The sequence below is a fragment of the Macaca mulatta genome, chromosome 13, assembly GCF_049350105.2.
Source record: "Macaca mulatta isolate MMU2019108-1 chromosome 13, T2T-MMU8v2.0, whole genome shotgun sequence".
Taxonomy (NCBI): Eukaryota; Metazoa; Chordata; class Mammalia; order Primates; family Cercopithecidae; genus Macaca; species Macaca mulatta.
Window position 1 is genome coordinate 88,546,371 of NC_133418.1, and position 18,970 is coordinate 88,565,340.

The window sequence follows — 18,970 nt, forward strand, 5'->3', positions numbered from 1 at the left end:
GATGTAAAGCAGGGAAAACATGAATATATGAAGATGTCTCCAGCTTACTGTTATGATATATATATTTTAATTAACAGAAAATCGGATCTCACTGTTTTATTCTATAAAGTTTAAAAGTGACCCTTTGCTAATGATAAATGACAATATGGTTGACATATGAATAGGGCTGAAATAGAGCACCCCCATCCAAATATATACACTTTACAAGTATATGTAATGAAACCAGGTTCTCTTCTCAGCTATAGAAGAAACACCTTCAGGCAGCTGAAAATTCAGATGAAAATCCAAAAACTATGCACAGATGAAAGAATTGGAACATGGTGACTAAGCCAACGAGTTCAAAATCAGAGATCACTGCATTTTTAGTACACATCTGTCGATATGCACGTGTGTAGGTACCTAATTTTACAGGCAATTTGTATTTGTGTGGGATTCTGTTTGTCTGCTTGTTGGTTCTGGGCTCCCTCTGAAACAACAAGCCATTCAATTAGGCTCTGCTGTGGCGCACAGAGAAGAAACATATTGCTTTTGGCCTCACAACCGTCCTTTCCCACTTGTGTGAAAAGCCTGTGTTGACTGTACTGTGAAAAAAATTAAAGGACAGAAAAGCCCTACTGTTGTAACTATGCCAAAAAAGTATAAAGAAACAAACCCAGATGCTAGAATTTGAGGCATTTCCTCTGCTATGTGACTATGTCCTTTAGCTGAAGGTCAAAGGAACATTAAAGGGCTTAAATATTTCAAAGCGGTTAAGTGTCTGTTTTTCGTGGCCCTATCACTTTATGCATGCAGGTGACATGTATTTCACTGACATTTAACAAGCAGAATTTATTCAGCAGCATTCAAGGAAAATCCTAGTATCGCTTTCAAACATGATTTATTTGTATTTCTAGCGCTTTATATTAATACAGATTGGTTCATTTTCCTGACAGCCTGAGTCCCCCCAAAATGCCAGTAAGTGAATAAAGTCATTCGTAAGCCCATTCCACATTTACTACCTCCTAATCCCTCAATGTGTCTAGGTGCTGTAATTTTATAACCTTTTTCCTGGGGTATTCATTTAGTTTTGATGCTGAAGATAATAGTAACTAATGTGAGATATAATCATTTTACTTCTCTTCTTAGGAAGTACTTCACATAATATTTAAAAGACCTGAAATGTCTTCTCTGATAATAGGAAACAACAGTACCTCGGCTCATGGGAAATACAACAAAATCAATCATGTTACACTATGTTAAGCAAACATATATCAAATGGGCCACCATTCGTATATCAAATTTAAGATACCAAAGATATATGAATTTAAGATGTATAAAATTGTGTATAATCAAATTTAACACGTAGCAAATGGGCCACTATTTAAAATTCATTTGTTTTAAATAAGTCTGAAAAACTTTGCTATGAGTCATATGGCAAAAATCTTGATAGAAACGTTAATATGATTGAGGAATACACAAATAATACAAATGCATGAAGCATCAAAGTTAGTATGTGATTTAAAAATCCCTCTGAACTGAACAGTGACGGAACTCAGATGTGGCAAATATTTCAATAAAGAGAGCAGTGAAATACAGCCAAGAACTCCCACTGCTGAGCTCTCAATGGCCAAATCTGGAGGCTTCTCCAAAACACAATTTCACTTGGGCTGGGCTGGAATGGGTTAAACGCAGAAATCTGGTGACTTAGATTCTATGGTGATCTTTACCTTTGTCCTCAGTATTCCCCCTCCCTCTGCCCCACCATTTGTAGAAAACTGAATCTGCAAGTTAACAGCTATTCCCCTTTTGCTTACCGGAGTTCCTGGTTATTTACTGAGAATGTTTCAAATAATTCTGTTGGGCCTCATCACAGTTACTAGTGGACATACCATCTAATCATGACCCGTAGCAGCTCTGATCTACCTAAAGGGAGACAAGCTTTCTGACTTGTTGCTCTAGAAATGTCAACAAAAGGAAGGCAGTTTTCGACTTTATCTCTCATATTTCCTTTGAACTCGATAGGGTCAGCTTCACTAGTGTGCGGGAAGCAGATAGACAACACAATTTAATTGCAAAGTTGGGTGCGGTTGTTATAGTGATAAGGGAAATCAAAGTGGAAGGAGTTTGAATAATATTTATTTGAAGAGTCATAGCTTATCCTCTATAAGCTATTTACAAAGTGCATAATATTACATCAATTCTTAGAAACGAGCCACTGGAATATATCTCACGGGTTAAGAGTCTATAACTAATTTGCACCATTAAGGAAGACCAAAATTCTCAGGAAACTCTTAACCAGAGAATGTAACACTATTATCAGCACTGTCATATTTAATAGCACACAGGTAACTCTACACACACACACACACACACACACACACACAAAGAATAAGATAAAAATAATCACATGGTTGCACTTATTTACATATTACCTATATCATCATGGATGTATATGTGCTGCTTATATACATACAGCTATATAAATTCATACATGTGTATGGGACATATTTGTATACAATGTTCTTCTGGCATACAAAGTAGAAAAATACAAGTGACATGCATAATTTTTTTCAGAAAATGCATTATTTCCTATGCATATGAACACAGACTATTTATTATAAATCCATATAGAATGCACTCTCCTGACTAAAGAGGTTTAATTATTGATATATCAAAAGGACTCCCAAGGGCAACATTATAATAAGACCTGTACTTAGACATGAAGCCAGGCTGAGAGGCATGAAAGAATACATATACAACATTTTTGGGAGTTCCATGTTGCAATGAAGTGTTAACACCACACAATAATTGTATTTGAAAAATTCCAGATGAAACAGAAATCAGGTCTCAATCAGAAAGCATTCTGAAGGTCCTACTGTAATCAGCAATCAAAATGCCAAATGGCACCAAGAACATGTAAATGGAATAGTATTTTCTTTTTAGTACCACAGAGATAAATGTCACTTTAGATGTTACATGCAAGATACTATTTAGGCAGTTTAAAACCCTGACTAGTACCCAGATCTGCGTCAGATACAACTGAGAATATGAGAATTTGTCTCATGCCTTAAAAAAGTCAGCAAGCAAGGTCCTCTGAGGTCACAGCAGGACCACCATGGAACAAGTCCCAAGTTCCCTCCTCAATGTGGCTTCAAGGATACTTGCAGAAGCCACTTTAATGAACCCTCCCCATGAACTCAAACTGCATCAAAACACTGAAACAAATGTCTTTTCATGTACACTGTTGCAAAAACACACCTCTGATATTTATAAAAAGTCTGTGAGGCAGATTGGACTTTTTTTTTTTTTTTGGCCAAAGCAGTAGGAACAGTAAACAATAGTCTTTAATAGCATATAGATACGTAAACAAGATCAGAATGTGTTCTAGGAATCTTTAAAGTGTCCTTCTATTAGAGGATAACCAGTGTTTTCACCTATCTTTCTATTTTCAGAACTTTTCCTCTTAATAACAGAACATGGGAACACATTTTAAAGAGAAAAAAAAATTTACTTTCTAAACTGGGTGAAAGGACAAAAATGAAAACCCTGACAAGGACAAGATACAACAGTGGCTCATTTTACTTATAAACAGTTTTCCTCTATGTCTATAAAACGTGGATTTTATCTGCAGACAAATAAATGGATATATTAAGAAAAAGACAGCAATTTTTTAACATTATTAAATTCCTGTATTGTTCTTTTGTTATTGGAACAGGAAAAGAAAGGCCACTGATAAGGAAAAAGCACTTCATTTGCTTTTCGGGAAATTGAAAAAAAAAATCCCAGTGACAGAGAAAAGAATAATGAAGTGTAGGAAAACTAGGAAGTTGTCAACCAGAAACAAAAAAAAAAACACATCCTCGATTTAGAGGGACATTCCAGCTCCTTAAAAACTCACACAGACATTAATTCATGTCAATTCCTTCCCTCTTCCAACTTTACAGGCACCACTTACTGCTGTCACCTCCTCCTGATGCAGAAAATACTTAGCAAGAGAAACCACGAATCAAAAGCAGGAAGGCACACTATAAGAATATATCCCTATCTTTGCACGTATCATCAACCAATAGGAATCCGTTATTCTTATCTTAGAGCATATGCACCATTAAAAGAATGGTCTCATAGGTTTTGAAACAAATTATTCAAATGCCCCAGAACAGTATGCTTAGTGAAGGTCAATATGAACTAGGGAATAAGTCAGATTATATTATTAGAACGTTTCTTTAAAAAAACTTAAATATTTAATTTTAGTGCTCTTAAATACCTTTCTTGAGAAAGTTATAGATTTCACAAAGAACAAAGAAGTGCCGATTCTAGAAGTAAACGTGTCTACAAATCACAAAGTAGCTTTTAAACTGATTAAAGTTAGCTCTGATTCTTATTTAGCAATGTCTTCCAGAATGTCTACCGGGCATAACACTATTCAGACTGGGTATGGCTGCTCTACCCTCATTATAACTCCTGTGTATCTGATCTCTCCCACTAGACTTCTTAGGGCGAGGTCCTTTCCATATTCATCTCAAATGACCCCATGCAGTGGACCAGCCCCAGGACCATCCTCCCCAAGTGAGCAGGGCTCAGTCAGGAAGGTGCATCATTGACAGTAGAAATCCTTGCTCCTTCCTTCTGGATTGAATTCAATAAGAATTTCACAATTAGGATTAAAATGTGGGGATGCAGGCAGAAGTAACACTCTGGGGTACAACCAATCAAAAACGGTAAACAATTTAAATTTTTTCCTAGATTATAGTTACTGATAGAAATGAGAGAAAAATGATGCTAGGCTTCTGAGGTGGAAAAAAACTAAAAGAATAGAATAGGAAGGGCATAGACAGAAAAGACAAATTTGGCAACCTTTACAATTTTCATGTCAGGTTAGCTTTAGTAACCTTCAACAAGAACTGGAGGAAAGTAGAGCTTTGCTTTGAGATATATTTTTATGTATGTGGTATGCATTCAGCCCTGCTTCCTCCCATTAGCAAAGATTTTCTTTTCTTTTTCTTTTTTAATTAAAACCCTCTTTATTTAAAGGAGCTTTTTTTTTCTCTGAGTATCTCTTAATCAAGATACTAGTAAATATATAATACTGGCAAGACAGGTGAGTACAAAAAAACACAGTGTCTAATAGAGGTTCCTTACCTATAGTGATAAAATTATAAGAACATTTGAAATGATCACTTTTTGACTGCCTGTGAGTTTATGCTAAAGTGGTTATGCCTCCAAATTCTTTCTTGAACTTCCCTTGCACAGATTGCACAGACTTTTTTTTTTTTTTTTTTTTTTTTCCATAAGCAGGACATAAACTGTGCAGCTTGGCTGAGTTGTCCACAATCCCAGATCGTGGTCTTGGAATACTAATTACACTAACGAACGAGGTTTTAATTGCCTGACAGCTCCTGCTTATGCAAACCCTCCGGTTGATGGAGACAAGCTTGGGGCTGCAGCTCTGCTCTGCAGGAGGCGGAGAACCCCTGTGGACACAGAAGGGACAGCTCCAGCTCCCCTTAGAGGGAAGGGAGCCCTGCCATGGGGAGTGGTCTTCACGCACAGCAGCCTTTGCCAGCAGCTCAGAAGGCCTCCTGGGCTGGGATTCCAGATCCTTTCTCATGTCAGGAAAAACCTTTGTGGGGGCCAGGGCTTAGCCGGACACAGCTGGGCAAAGCAGCAACTCAGCAGCTCTGTGTTACAGAGCACATGCCGAGCCCTGGGAAAAACAGAGAGGTCACCTACAGCCAAGTCAGAAACCACAGACACGCGCGGGAGTGCTCAGGGCTCCCCAGCATTGAACATGTCACCCTGCTAAGGTCAGTCATCAGACCAACATTTTTTAAGCATCCCGGGTAGGTGGAGTTTTAGGCGTGGCCCTCGAGAACACCGTTTATCTGGCTCAAAGTGGCAGGTTGTTTTCGTCCTTGTAATATTAACAATAAGTCTCTTTTAAAAACATAGAGTAAGTACATTCTAGTTAATCCTGAAATAAAGCCCAGATGTAGCAACACCTGCTCACCTACAACTTTTGGTGCGCCTTTAACCAACCTGGGATTAGGTATGGGAAGAGGACAGAAAAGTGCTTGAACTAGGCACATCTTTGGACAGAAGAGATGGCTTCAAAGCTCAGAGTTAAGAGTTAAAGCAAAGAAAAAGGTGAAAAAAAATCCATGAATGAGAGGTATAAAAATTATTATGCTGTTTACAGATGACTGTATAGAAAGTATCACTCTAAATGTCAACTGGAAAATTTGTTTTTTGTACCAATCCTTTTTGTAACCTAATGTGTAGGAATAAAAAGGCTCCTTTACACTCACACTCCTGTTGGTAACTAGATATAAAATATTTAATCATGACTTTTTTTTTTTTTTTTTTTTGATGGGCAAAGAAATCACAACAACCAGAAGGTCACTGTATGACTTCCAACAGTTAAAATGCAGGTATAATTATTCAATCAACAACTGCTCCTCTCCAACTGGTCTCAAGCCAAGTTCCCTGAGTTTCCTGTTTTTATTTCCCAGATAATTTGAAACTGGTTTCTGCCTTTTGGTAACCCTTTTTATTTTCCTGGTACCAGTTATCAAGACATCAAAACAATGATTTAAAACATGTTTCTAAGGACAATTCTTCCCAAAATTTGTATCTATAACAAAAAAGTTTTAAACATTGATTTAACTGTCAATGTAAGTAAAAGTATACTACTTACAAAAATATGTAACTTTGTCTACACTTTCTTTCCCAATAACATTGCTAGAATTTAAAATGAAACACACGTACTTACATTTTAAAGTCACTTTATATATCTATGTTTACAGATATACATACACATGAATATGGGTATGTGCGTGTGCTTATGTATATATGCTCCAAAAAAGAAAAGACAAAGAATATTGTCAATTTGTGTCTTTACAAAGAGACTGGGATAAGATTTAAAGTTGCATAATGGTCTTACTGCCTTATAAACAAGTACCTTTGATGGCACTTGGGAAGCTAAAGGAAAAATCAGCTGGGACCTTGATGATAATGAGATCCCTGACCCACCCGGAAGGTGAGGTTAAATGTGTTTTCCTTTGGTCAAGGGAAGGGAATTCCAGATCCTGTGCTCATGTCAGGAAAAACCTTTGTGGGGGTCAGGACTTAGTTTTTCTAAACTTGATAAGCAGTGTTAACTGGATTCCCCTAAAATAAACTTTTTACACAATTTATATGAGCTAAAGCAACACATTTACAAGCATAGTATCACTTTCAGATGTAACCAGCCTAAGAAAACTAGAATCTATCACAAGTAAGTTTAATGAAGCAGCTGAGTAACTTAAAATTTAGGAATCTGTACACATGAAAATCCTGAAGCAAAGAAGGCATGGTCCTTGCAATACAGAATGCTTGGTTTCAGGATAAATAAGAATCAGAGTTTGAGAGGTTTCCTTTGTTTTTTTGGGGGGGTCAAATATTAGCACAGTTATACTAATAAGACTTATCAAGTTTAAAACACTAAGTCCTGGCCCCCACAAAGGCTCTTCCTGACATGAGCAAAGGATCTGGAATTCCCTTCCCTTGACCAAAGGAAAACACATTTAACCTCACCTTCCGGGTGGGTCAGGGACCTCATTATCATCAAGGTCCCAGCTGATTTTTCCTTTAGCTTCCCAAGTGCCATCTAAGGTCACATATCTACTATCAATGAGTATATTAACATCAGTTTGGAAAGGCCAACAGCTTACCCCAAAATCCTTTCCCTTAAACTTCATAAACCTTATAAAATGTACACAACCCACCCATTTCCATCCTCCCTCCAATGGAACAGTTACAGTGGTGATCATTTGTAACAACTGTCTTATTAGTTTAACTCTGCTATATAACAGTCTTAGAGTAAACAGCAATTATATTTTTGGAGAACATATAATTTAATTTTTAGTGTATCTGATTCTGTGAATTAATGACTATTTCTACTACAGTCAATAACATATTAGGAAAGATTTTGAAATAATGGCATTTAATGCCATATAGGAGATCAATTTAATTGCCAAAAAAAATCCATAGACATAAAGTTTTAGATATATTTGTAAAGTTTAGCAAAGACCAAATGGGTAAACCTATGTAAAGGATCAACTCTATTAAAAGCAAATGATTTTTCCGGCATCTGAGTCCCAGGATTTGTTTTGTCTCTTATCATGTGGTCCTGTATAATATGAAATATTTCATTTTTAACATTTACTTGAGAAAAAAAATTTAACTGCATAATGAAACCATTACCATTACCATTACCATTTGAAGCAAAGCAATGTATAAGATACGCTTTTCTAAAAAACAATGAAAGTAGTAATGGAAATCAAAATTAGGTCCAGGGACTACTTGAAGATAGGATGTTCTCTGAAACCAGTACAACAAATCCATTTCTCTGTGCAGCGAAGTCGATTCACATAAACATTCTGTAACTTTTCTACTCAAACTGTGGTGAAAATAGGCAGTAACAGCTTCTCCTGGGGCTTGCTGGAAATGCAGATTTCCCTAGCCCTAGTCTCGTCCTAGTTAAGCAAGCTCTCTGTGTAACCATCAAGCTCTCACAAGTTTGAGAAACGTAGGAGACACCCCCAGTGCAGGATGCCCAGGCTTCACACGGACCTTCAGCTGCGTATGGGAATGTGGGTAGGGGCAGAGCTGGGAGCCTCTATCTTCCCTGTACTTATGCAATGACAGCAGGTTTCTTGCTACAGCTGAAAAGTGTCTCCATGAAGTGGTTCTAGTGGCAGGAACGTTACGAGGAAATTCTGGTGCACTATCTCAAAGGCAGCATGAATGCTAATACTCCCAGCTCCACCAGATCACATTCACTTGTGTGTTTTGTGTGAGCATTTTACCCCACGCACATTAAAAAAAAAACCAAAATGCTTTTGAGAAAAAAAGTTACATAAATAAAAATATGGTATAGTATTTCTTTCTAAATACTAAAGATTTGTTTACTGACAAACATTACAGATGACATAAGATTTACAACATTTTATTAGGCCACACACAGCACAGGGTTGTACTATAGCCTCTAGACCAAGAACAAGGTAACAATCGAGAAAAAAATTTAGCACGTACACTTGACTTGGGTAAAGAAAAAAAATGCGAAATAAGTGAAATGTAAAAAACTAAAAATGGAATAAGGAACTCATGATATTACCATTTCCTTAGGTAGCACTGAAATAGTAAATTTAGAGTACAGTATAATTAAGTTAATGATCTGAGGCAACTGTTATTTAGGCTTTGAAAAACGAAAAGAAAAAAGACTATAAAACAGAAGTCTTTGTGTAAAAATTAGTTTCATTTCAGAGAACATAGCCATACTATATAAAATCAAAATATAAAAACAAAAAAACAAAGCAAGCTCCCATAGTGTATCGAAAATGCATTGTAATTTAGGTCCTTAGAAAATAGTCCTCAGGCCGGGCGCGGTGGCTCAAGCCTGTAATCCCAGCACTTTGGGAGGCCGAGACGGGTGGATCACGACGTCAGGAGATCGAGACCATCCTGGCTAACACGGTGAAACCCCGTCTCTACTAAAAAATACAAAAAACTAGCCGGGCGAGGTGGCGGGCGCCTGTAGTCCCAGCTACTCGGGAGGCTGAGGCAGGAGAATGGCGTGAACCCGGGAGGCGGAGCTTGCAGTGAGCTGAGATCCGGCCACTGCACTGCAGCCTGGGTGACAGAGCGAGACTCCGTCTCAAAAAAAAAAAAAAAAAAAAAAAAAAGAAAATAGTCCTCAGGTAAAAGCAAAGTCAATTTGCACTGGTGAATCTGAGGAGTAGTGGCACATGGCATGTGCTCAATACATTCTTTTTGAATGAATAAATGCATGAATGAATCAACAATTAAAGCAGCTCTAAAACGAAAGCGGTAGCCTCAGAAGGTACTTGTAGAGAACGGTGAGTACCTTCTGGACTGAAAGCGTCTATGACTATAATCTTGTTTCTTGACCTCTCTATCCAATTACTTAATCATTTCAGTGCTTCTACTCTGAACTAGCTCTAATCCCAGGTGTGGATCTGACCAGCTCTACTACAGTCAAATACTTTTAAAGGCTTTTTTGAACAAGGGGGTACAAATTAGTCAACCAATCAATGAACAATTAATTAAAATAATATATTCCATTTTATACATCTGAATATCATGGGCGCTGGCAATTGTGTTTTAGACTTTCACTTGGCTAACAGTAGTAGCAGTCCTCAGAGGAGTCACTTCCTGCACCAGCTTCACTGCACGGGGTCCTTTTATCTCACTCTTGGTGTGTTAACACTGCCAGTCACTTTTTTCCTGCATTATGCATATTACTGTCACATTAATCTTCCTAAAAAAGGTCATACTCCTCACATCATTACTCAAAAGTCATTAGACACCACAATCTCCCTCGGAGGGTGACTCATAAATCCTTATCTCAAGCTCAGATCTCTCCCTGAGTTCCAGACCTGTAACCCTCATCCTCCCCTTTATTCTCCATAGATACCTTAAATATAACCAAACAAATCGAGTATCTACCTCATGCAACCTCCCACAAAGCTGCTCTCCTTGTATTTCACATTCTAATAAATGACACCACAATATATCCTGATCATCATCTTCCCAAAATCTATCCTGACCACCTCCTCTCCAGCATTCATCTTGATAATCATCCTCCCCAAATCTGGAAGTCTTCCCTTTCTTCATCCCCTAAAGTCAATCAGCCACTGAAGCCCACTGACTCCGCCTCCTTAATATCTTCCTATCTGTACCTCTCTGTCTGTCCTCTCTTTTCTATCCAAGGCTGCTCTTAAACTCTCCTTCCCTTCTGTTGAGCCAATCAACAAATTTCTCAGAGTTGGACTCAATTCCTAGTTCCTCCACAAAACCTTCCTTGATTTATCCATCTTATGAATGCGGCACAGTTCTTATTTGTCCACTCAATATAAAACAATGATGTACAGTATCACATGCCAATTTTTGATTGTTCATTTTTTTCTCTATATATTTAGAGAAAATAATTCGCAACAGCCAAAAAGGATAAACCATTCGACATTCTCCAAACGTTTTCAGCTAAAACAAAGGAGAATTATCTAAAGCCCTAAGTATCTTCCTCCTTTTGCAAAATGTTCATCGTGCAAGCAGGACTAGGTTCCACATATTCTACACCAATCTAACTAATGTGATGTGTGATGCAGCAATTATGAAAACACATTTTAAGGATAACACAGACACCCCTTCAGCCAGTTTCTGCTTGGTGATAAATCACTGCAAAGTAGGTTATTTTTACTTTTCTATACAAACTCCCAATGAGGTTATACCTTTTTGTGGAGAGATCCGACTTTTCTCATGGATACCTCTTTGTAATTATACACCATAGAGTATGTACGTATGAATTCTACTTAATGAGTTACTGAATTACATTTAAAAATTCCTTGTGACTAATAGCTCTATGTGGATGTCAAATATAATTTGCCCAAAACAAAAACTCTTGAGTCCTTCCTAAATCTGCTCCTCCCTCTAGTAAAGGGCACTACAATTTGCTTCAACTCCACATCTAAGAGTACTCTTTGATTTCTCTTTCCCTCAACATCCGTATCAACAACTTCTGCTAATTCTATTTCCAATGATACCTCGAATCCACCTATTTGTCTTCATCTCTAACTCTCAGGTATGAGTCCCCATTCTCTCTTACATGAACTACTAAAAGAACCCCTACCAGCCAGCTCTGTTTACACTCTTGCATCTCCCTACCCCAACCAGTCTCCTTTTCCACCATATTCATCTTTTAAAAGACAAATCATGTCAAACCTTTGCTCACAGTCCTTTAACGGCTTTCCTGTGTACTCATCACAAAATCCACACACCTCATCATCATCTACAAGGGCTCACTTGGTCTGGCCTTCCCTTCCTCCCTCCCTCCATTCTGGTCACACTGTTTCTTCTTGCTAGTCCTTCAACACACCAAGCTTGTTCTCTCCTTAGAGCTTTTGCAGTTGCTGTTCCATCCATATGGAATTCTCTCTCCTCAGGTCATTATAAGGCAAACTCATCTGGGCACTGAGATATCAGTTTGAACTGCCCTTCCTTCATAGAATATGCCCCCGACACTCCTGAATAAAGGAATTTTCTAAGTAATTCTCTATCACAGCATACTGGTTATTGTTTTCCAAAGCTTTTATCATACCATATGCTATTTTCTTGTTTATTTATGTATTTATCGCCTGTGTGACCATCAGGTTCTCTCAAGTTTGAGAAACCTAGGAGACACGCTTAGTGCATGACTCCCAGGTCTCCATGCACCTTCAGCCCCGTATAAAAATGTGGGTGGGCACAGAGCTGGGAGCCTCTGTCTTCCCTGTACTTAGGGGATGGCAGCAGGTTTCTTGCTACAGCTGAAAGTGTCTCCACACTACAGTTCCGGTGGCAGGACTTCAGTCAAAGTCCCCCTTTGGAATTAAGCTCCATGAGAGCTGTATCCTCAGCAACTGCAACAGTGCCGCGTATGTATCTGGCATTTCATAAATACTTGCTGGATGAAATGAACACATGAATGATTTCCAGTGTGTTTTTATATTCTTAACCGAATGTGGCATGGTTTCATATTTCTGATTAGTTCTTGAATTATGATCACTGAATTACAATAATTTTTTTAAAAGCTATGTGCCCAACTTGGAATTACAGGCAAACTTAAAAGTTCAACTTATTCACTGCATCATGGAAACCCTTGGTATTGACATTACTTATGATCACTGAGCCCAGAGAGACCCCTAGAACACCCTTGTGGCAGCTGCAGAGGCTGGCACTATAGAGGCTGGCATTGCTTTTACTACTGTATCAAACTGATGTGCCCATGGTGCACTAATTTCACTTTTGTGGTGCTCAGTCTAACATATACCAAATCACTGATTAATAGGTAGCAAGGCACAGAAGTATAAACTTTGTTAAGATCAAGGTGGGATGACTTGAGGGTCATTCCCTTTATCAGACTTCTTCCTTAGAAAATACAGATCACTCTGACAAACTCTTCTGCACAAAGCCATGGCTGACTGTTACCCAGCATCCTATTTCCTTTATATTTTTGACAAACTGATTTTATGGCGATATGTTCCAAGTATTTTAGAAAACTGAGTAAAATCCAGGACCAACTCCTTTTAAACAAATGTAAGTAATACACAGGAACTTTTTCAATGCCCAGAAATTTCCAGTATTCTCCATAAGTCTGTAATACTGAAATGCCCTGCAATAACTTCCACCCGTTTTTAAAAATGTTATAGCAACATTTCAAATTCATTTTCAGCATAACCACCAAAAACACAGAAATGGAGATCCATGTTTTCTCATTATGCTCTGCCAAGAATACAATTCTTCTTGCCCTATGCCCACCACTGCACACCTTAATACTATAAACTACTCAAAGAATAGTCCCTAAAATGAGGCTTTAACTAGACCATTCACCTTCCTGTAAGGGATTCGGGAGCAAGTCTAAATTCGCCAGGTCATCCATCATCATTGCATCTTACCCCTTCTTGGCTTTGCAAAATCACCCATGCCCTGCACAAGCCTCCCTCCCAAATCCCATTCTATGCCTTCTAGAGCTTATCAACAAAATCCTTTCTGCCCTTATTCTTCCCTCTGGACGTTCCCTTCACCTTCTTGCGTAAACTGAAACCTAGGTAGTATCTGACTACTCTTTTTTCCTTGAAGTCTTCTTAAATGGGAATGGCTTTATCTCCCACATTCCATAAATCCTGGCAGGGGCATAGGTATCTTCTTTGTTCTCACTGCTACTTTCAGATCATTCTTCCTTTTCCCCTTTAAAAAATAAAACTTTGTCCACTTGAAGCATATGCAATTAGACATCACCAGCCACAAAGAGGTGTGGCATTTACCTGCAAAACTTCTGGCTCCATGTCTCTTCCCTGCTACTATTCCTTGGCATCTTCATCATTGGTAGAGGCACTTCATCCTGACTCACCTATCTGACCTCCCAGCCCTAGTGATGTTCTTCACCCCTCTTCAATCAACTACATCATCCATGGTAACTTCTAACCCTCATTACAACCAATAATAACTTTGTCTTCAAGTATTCATTTCTACTTACTTCCTTAGCTATCTCACTCCAGTAATTCTTCAATCCCACTAGAACCTCCCCTCTACTCTCCATATTACTGACTCCCTGATTATGTCTCCTTCTCAGTGTAGGTTACATGGTCAATCACTACAAAGCTCTCTTATATAATTCTCAATCCCCATGACTCCCTCTCTCTCTTTCTATCAGAATGGTCAGGAAAATACCCAACCTGCAACCTCTCTTACCTACACTGCACACCTACATCAGAACTAGAGAAAATCACACATCTGTGCTGGCTGGCCTCTCTTCAAAGGCATAACCACTAACCTCAAATAAGCTGTCAGTACCAGTAGGTGACCCTACTACATTTCCCTAGTTAATTCATTTGTCCTTTCCTTTAAAGATATCTGTTTACATTTTCCTCTTTCTCTTTGATTTTCCACACTCTTTCTTCCATCTCAATGTCAGATGATGACCTTGTTTTATACTCCCCTGAGAAACAGAAACAATTTTGTTCTCCTTATTCCTCAAAGTCTTTGCTCCTGCAATCGCCCTTCTTACATTATTGGCTTTTCCTTCTTACTAGATCGTTGTGGTCATCATCCAAACATGCTGTAGTATCTCCTGTATTTTCTTAAGCTCTTCTTGACCCTACTTTCCCCTAAAACAATTACCCCTATTTTCATTACCATTTTATTACGAGACTCCTCAAGTCTTCCTACGTCTATAACTTGCACTATCATTCTACTATTTCAGGTTAGAAACCCTAGAATCATCTTTGTGTAATTTTCATCCTTCCCTTTCCTGCTAGCAGACACCGTAGGTTCTTCCATCAAAATGGTGCATATATCCATCTCTTCTTTGCTGTTTTCCTGCTGCCACTCTAGTCCAGTTTCTTGTGGTAACACATCTAAACAGCTAAAAAGCTCTCCAATGAGCCTCCTGACTGCCATTATTTCCCTCTGCTAATTCATTTTGCATTCCACCACAACCAAAGTCTGCCTGATGCTGACTTCACCATCTTCTTTCTGATTCTGTCTGTTCATAAACCCACAATAATCTCTGATTGCTCATATTACCTGGCTTAAGCTTGTTGCACAATGTTTAAGACATTTCATAATCTGGTCCTATCCTGCCTCGAACCTTTATTTCCTATTGTCCACCAACATAAAACTCTGCTCTTTCAGACCAGTTTCCCTAGTGTGTTCCATGTAAGTCATGCAGATTCCCACTTCCACATTTTCTTCTTTTGTCCATGTTGACCTCACTCCTGAAATCCATCATCATCACTATTCTAAATTGTTTAGACTGTACCCTCCATGATACCTTATCACGCAATTCAAAATCATACTTTCTTGGCACTGAGGTCCTATAGCATTCCAAGTCTCTGTCACTATTAATGACGTGGATATTTATTAAGTATGATTTTATCACTAATTCTTTCATATACAATATATACCTGAATATAAGTACACTTTTTCCTTCAAAATTCCTTCTCAGAAAAAGGAAATCCCCTAATCCTGATTTCTCACAAGATCTCTCATACTGCCTGGTGCTTTATTTTGAATAACAAAGCACTGTTTGTAGAAGATACATTAACCTTAAATGACCTCAACTAATTCCACATTTGGATTACACAGAAGCCATCTGAAATAATAAGTTGGAAAATAACAGGTAAAGAAATTCAATCAGATACAGTAATTATTCCTGTGGGAATGATCTCAGAATTGGAAATGCTGGATCTCACAAACACCCTTTTTAGAATCACTTTAAAAATCAATCAAGTTAATCTCCACATTGCAAAGATCATAAATACATGCCTAACTAATTGCAAATGCAACTGTCCTAATTTTATGTGAAGAGATATTGGGTTTTGGGACAAAACTTCCTGTGATAGCATCATCCTTAGATTCAAAATCTGCTGCATCTCAAACAACTTAGGTGGCAGTGAAGAGGGCATGTTCAGGAGCAGGGCATTAAATGACCTGGAAGGGGGCCTGAGTAGAGATAATGATAGCAATGGTGAGGCATTCACCATTCAGGACAGTTTCCTGAAAATGTAAGAATGGCAAAAAGTAATAATTCTAAATTGCTGTATGACTTTACATGAGTTTAAATGTGTATGCACAGTTAAATTATTAACTATGTAAACAGACATGTGATCACATCATCTATATCCCTAAATGTTTACATACTGAAGTTGGCAAAATACTCTTTTATGGCAGGCAATGGGTGTGGGGAGCAAAGGGCAACTGAACAACAAAAATGAGTTAGGTAACCAATGGTATTGTTTAAGTCATGAAGTGACAGGAAAAATACTTGGTGTGGTTAGTACTAGCACTGATACTTATCAAATGCGTGGAAGCTCAGTTTCCCAATGTTCAAGTTCAAGGACTGGACTAAATGTTCTCTAGGATCCTCTGCAATTCGCAAATGTTATTTCTATTGTTTTCTACTCTATTCTTTTCTAATGACTCAGGAGCACTGGTAAATACAAAGAGAAATGTTATTTTGTAGGCTACTGCAAATTTCTTCTTCCTTACCATTTAATATAACTTGGAAACTAAGTACATTTCCAAAACTTCAGTCCTGCTTTGCTGACCTTATAAGCTTGATTTTTGGACTTTAAGAATCCTTGGTATTAGATTACCAACCATTCCATCTTACAATGACATCATTTTAGAGATAAGAGGTATATTTAAGAATGTCTCTTTCAGCATCTTTTTCCCTCAAGAAGAAACCAGGGGCTACGAGAGTTTAATGCTGCTCAGCAGCAGAACTGAGACCCAAACCCAGGCTTTACTCCTTCTGAATTCTGGCTATGAGCCATGACACCAAGCTCTGGGTACTCCACAGGAGATTACTGTGGTGATGAGTCATATTTTCAATTTCTTGAAGTGTTTTCTCAGTTGTATGTATGAATATACAAAAGTTATGGGCCATATCAGTATAATTTTCTTGTTACTTGAATGCAATTTCTGACTTTTCTCCAGAGGTGAAGTGCCTAATGATCCCTCCACGCCCTATGTGATTCCTGCCCTCCAGTAAAACCAACCTAAGCCTTCAATCATCACTGTATAACTCTCCCATTTCTGCTAAAGAGATAACTCTTTCATGCCAGATGAGCCGCATTTCTAATTAGCAGACTCTCCTCATGGAGCACCATCCTACGGTAAATCAAACGGAATGGACCTGGAGACAACAGATGCTGATCTCAAGCACACCGCTTGTGAAATCATCCATTATGCACAGGTGGCCTAGGAGGGCTGACACAGAGGGCCCCACTCACACCACTACAGCACCGCCATTCCACAGCGTCTTGGAAACACACACATGACATCAGCACCTGGTAAACTTCATGCATCTTAGTTGGGATTATACAAACTACCACTCTCTGTAAACTTCTCTTTGCCTTTTCAAGCTCAAATAGTATTACCACTCAGAGTTACATAATGGTAAGGCTTACGACTGGATGGTTAACAAAAATTAATGCTTACCTTCAATTCTCTTTAAAGCTGAAAGGCACATATCCTGACTTGGAAATTCAAAGGGATTGCTGCAGGTTCGAATGGTGTTACATTCACATTTCCCATTGATTATATTGCAGCCAGCAATAAGGTTTTCATTGCATGGTTTAAAACCAAGCAGTTGGTCATCAGTCCAGTTCTCATCTGTAAAACAATTAACAACCAGATAATGTGTGTTTGCAGCTTCATTCAAAGGCCTGTTTGAGGGCAAAAATGCACTGGGATGTCAAGATTAACATTCAATTTTGACAAATCAATTTGTGAAAGGCAGTCTGGCTGAAACTTTACAAATGAATGAAACCCAATCTCTTCATAATAACTGAGAAAACTGAAATAATAGCCATACATGTAGGCATTAAATAGCTATATGCAAAAAGGTTTGAAACAAAAACCCACTACTTCTCTTATGTGTTATTACAACAACAATTCAGATGCCTTTAAAAATGTTTAATATCAAATAAAGATTCCTGGGTTTTTTCATGTTCAATACAATTACAAGAGTCACATTTGTCAATCTACAAAATTATTTTTTAAAAAGTTCTGTTTTGGCCAGGCACAGTGGCTCATGCCCGTAATCCCAACATTTTCAGAGACCAAGGCAGGGGGATTACTTGAGCCCAGGAGTTCATGACCAGCCTGGGCAACACAGTGAGATCCAGTCTCTACAAAAATAAAAAAAACCTAGCTAGGCATGGTGGTGCATGCCTGTGGTCCCAGCACTCAGGAGTTTGAGGTAGGAGGATCACTTGCCCAGGAGGTTGATCACCCCACTGCATTCCAGCCAGGGAAACTGAGTGAGACTCTCTTTAAAAAGCTAATTTTTTACTCTATTGGTAGGGACCGACTTTAGATTTAAAACAGCTCTTCAACTTACTACATTAAGGCAGCTAATAATCAACAACAAAAATCAGACACCACCAAAAGAGTCACAGTGGAGGGGATCTCCTCTAATGCATTTGGGGACAGACTGGTAGTATCCATCACTACCAACCCAAAGTCAGAAACGACAACAAAACTAAAGGCCTGCAGCTCAGTGACAGGCTGAGGTAACTGAATACTGAGGCTGAGACCAAATCAGGTTCTGATCAGGGAATGGAGCAGACCACAACAAATAAAGTACATTTTAAAATCAGCTATTTTTTGGCTCAGCTCCAAAAAAATGCAATGAATATGACAGAATCATATGCAGGCTCAATTCTTAATATTCCTCATAGTTGAAACATCTCATAGGAAATTAGACTATCTATGAATCCTTGGGCCATTACATGGGTTTTTCCCACACTTAACATTATCTTTAACAGATACTTTACCCACCTGAAATGGGTACTGCTTGTTGCATAGTAAACATGTTTCTGATAAGCATATCTGAAGAGAATTTTTTAAAGTACTTGAATTTAAGAAACCTTAAACCTCTTGCTCAAAC

General features: G+C 38.3%; 1 protein-coding gene across 5 annotated transcripts in view; it reads right to left on the reverse strand.

Annotated features, from left to right (window-relative positions):
* CRIM1 (cysteine rich transmembrane BMP regulator 1) overlaps positions 1 to 18,970 on the reverse strand; it is a 197,357-nt gene that overhangs the window by 137,912 nt on the left and 40,475 nt on the right. For 4 of the 5 annotated variants that reach the window (XM_015112097.3, XM_077959728.1, XM_015112099.3 and 1 more), the window contains exon 2: positions 17,518 to 17,691. The exons of the other annotated variant lie outside the window; for it this stretch is intronic. In XM_015112097.3, the coding sequence (XP_014967583.3) occupies positions 17,518 to 17,691 (174 nt within the window). The remainder of the gene's footprint in view (positions 1 to 17,517; positions 17,692 to 18,970) is intronic. 5 annotated transcript variants of the gene reach the window in all.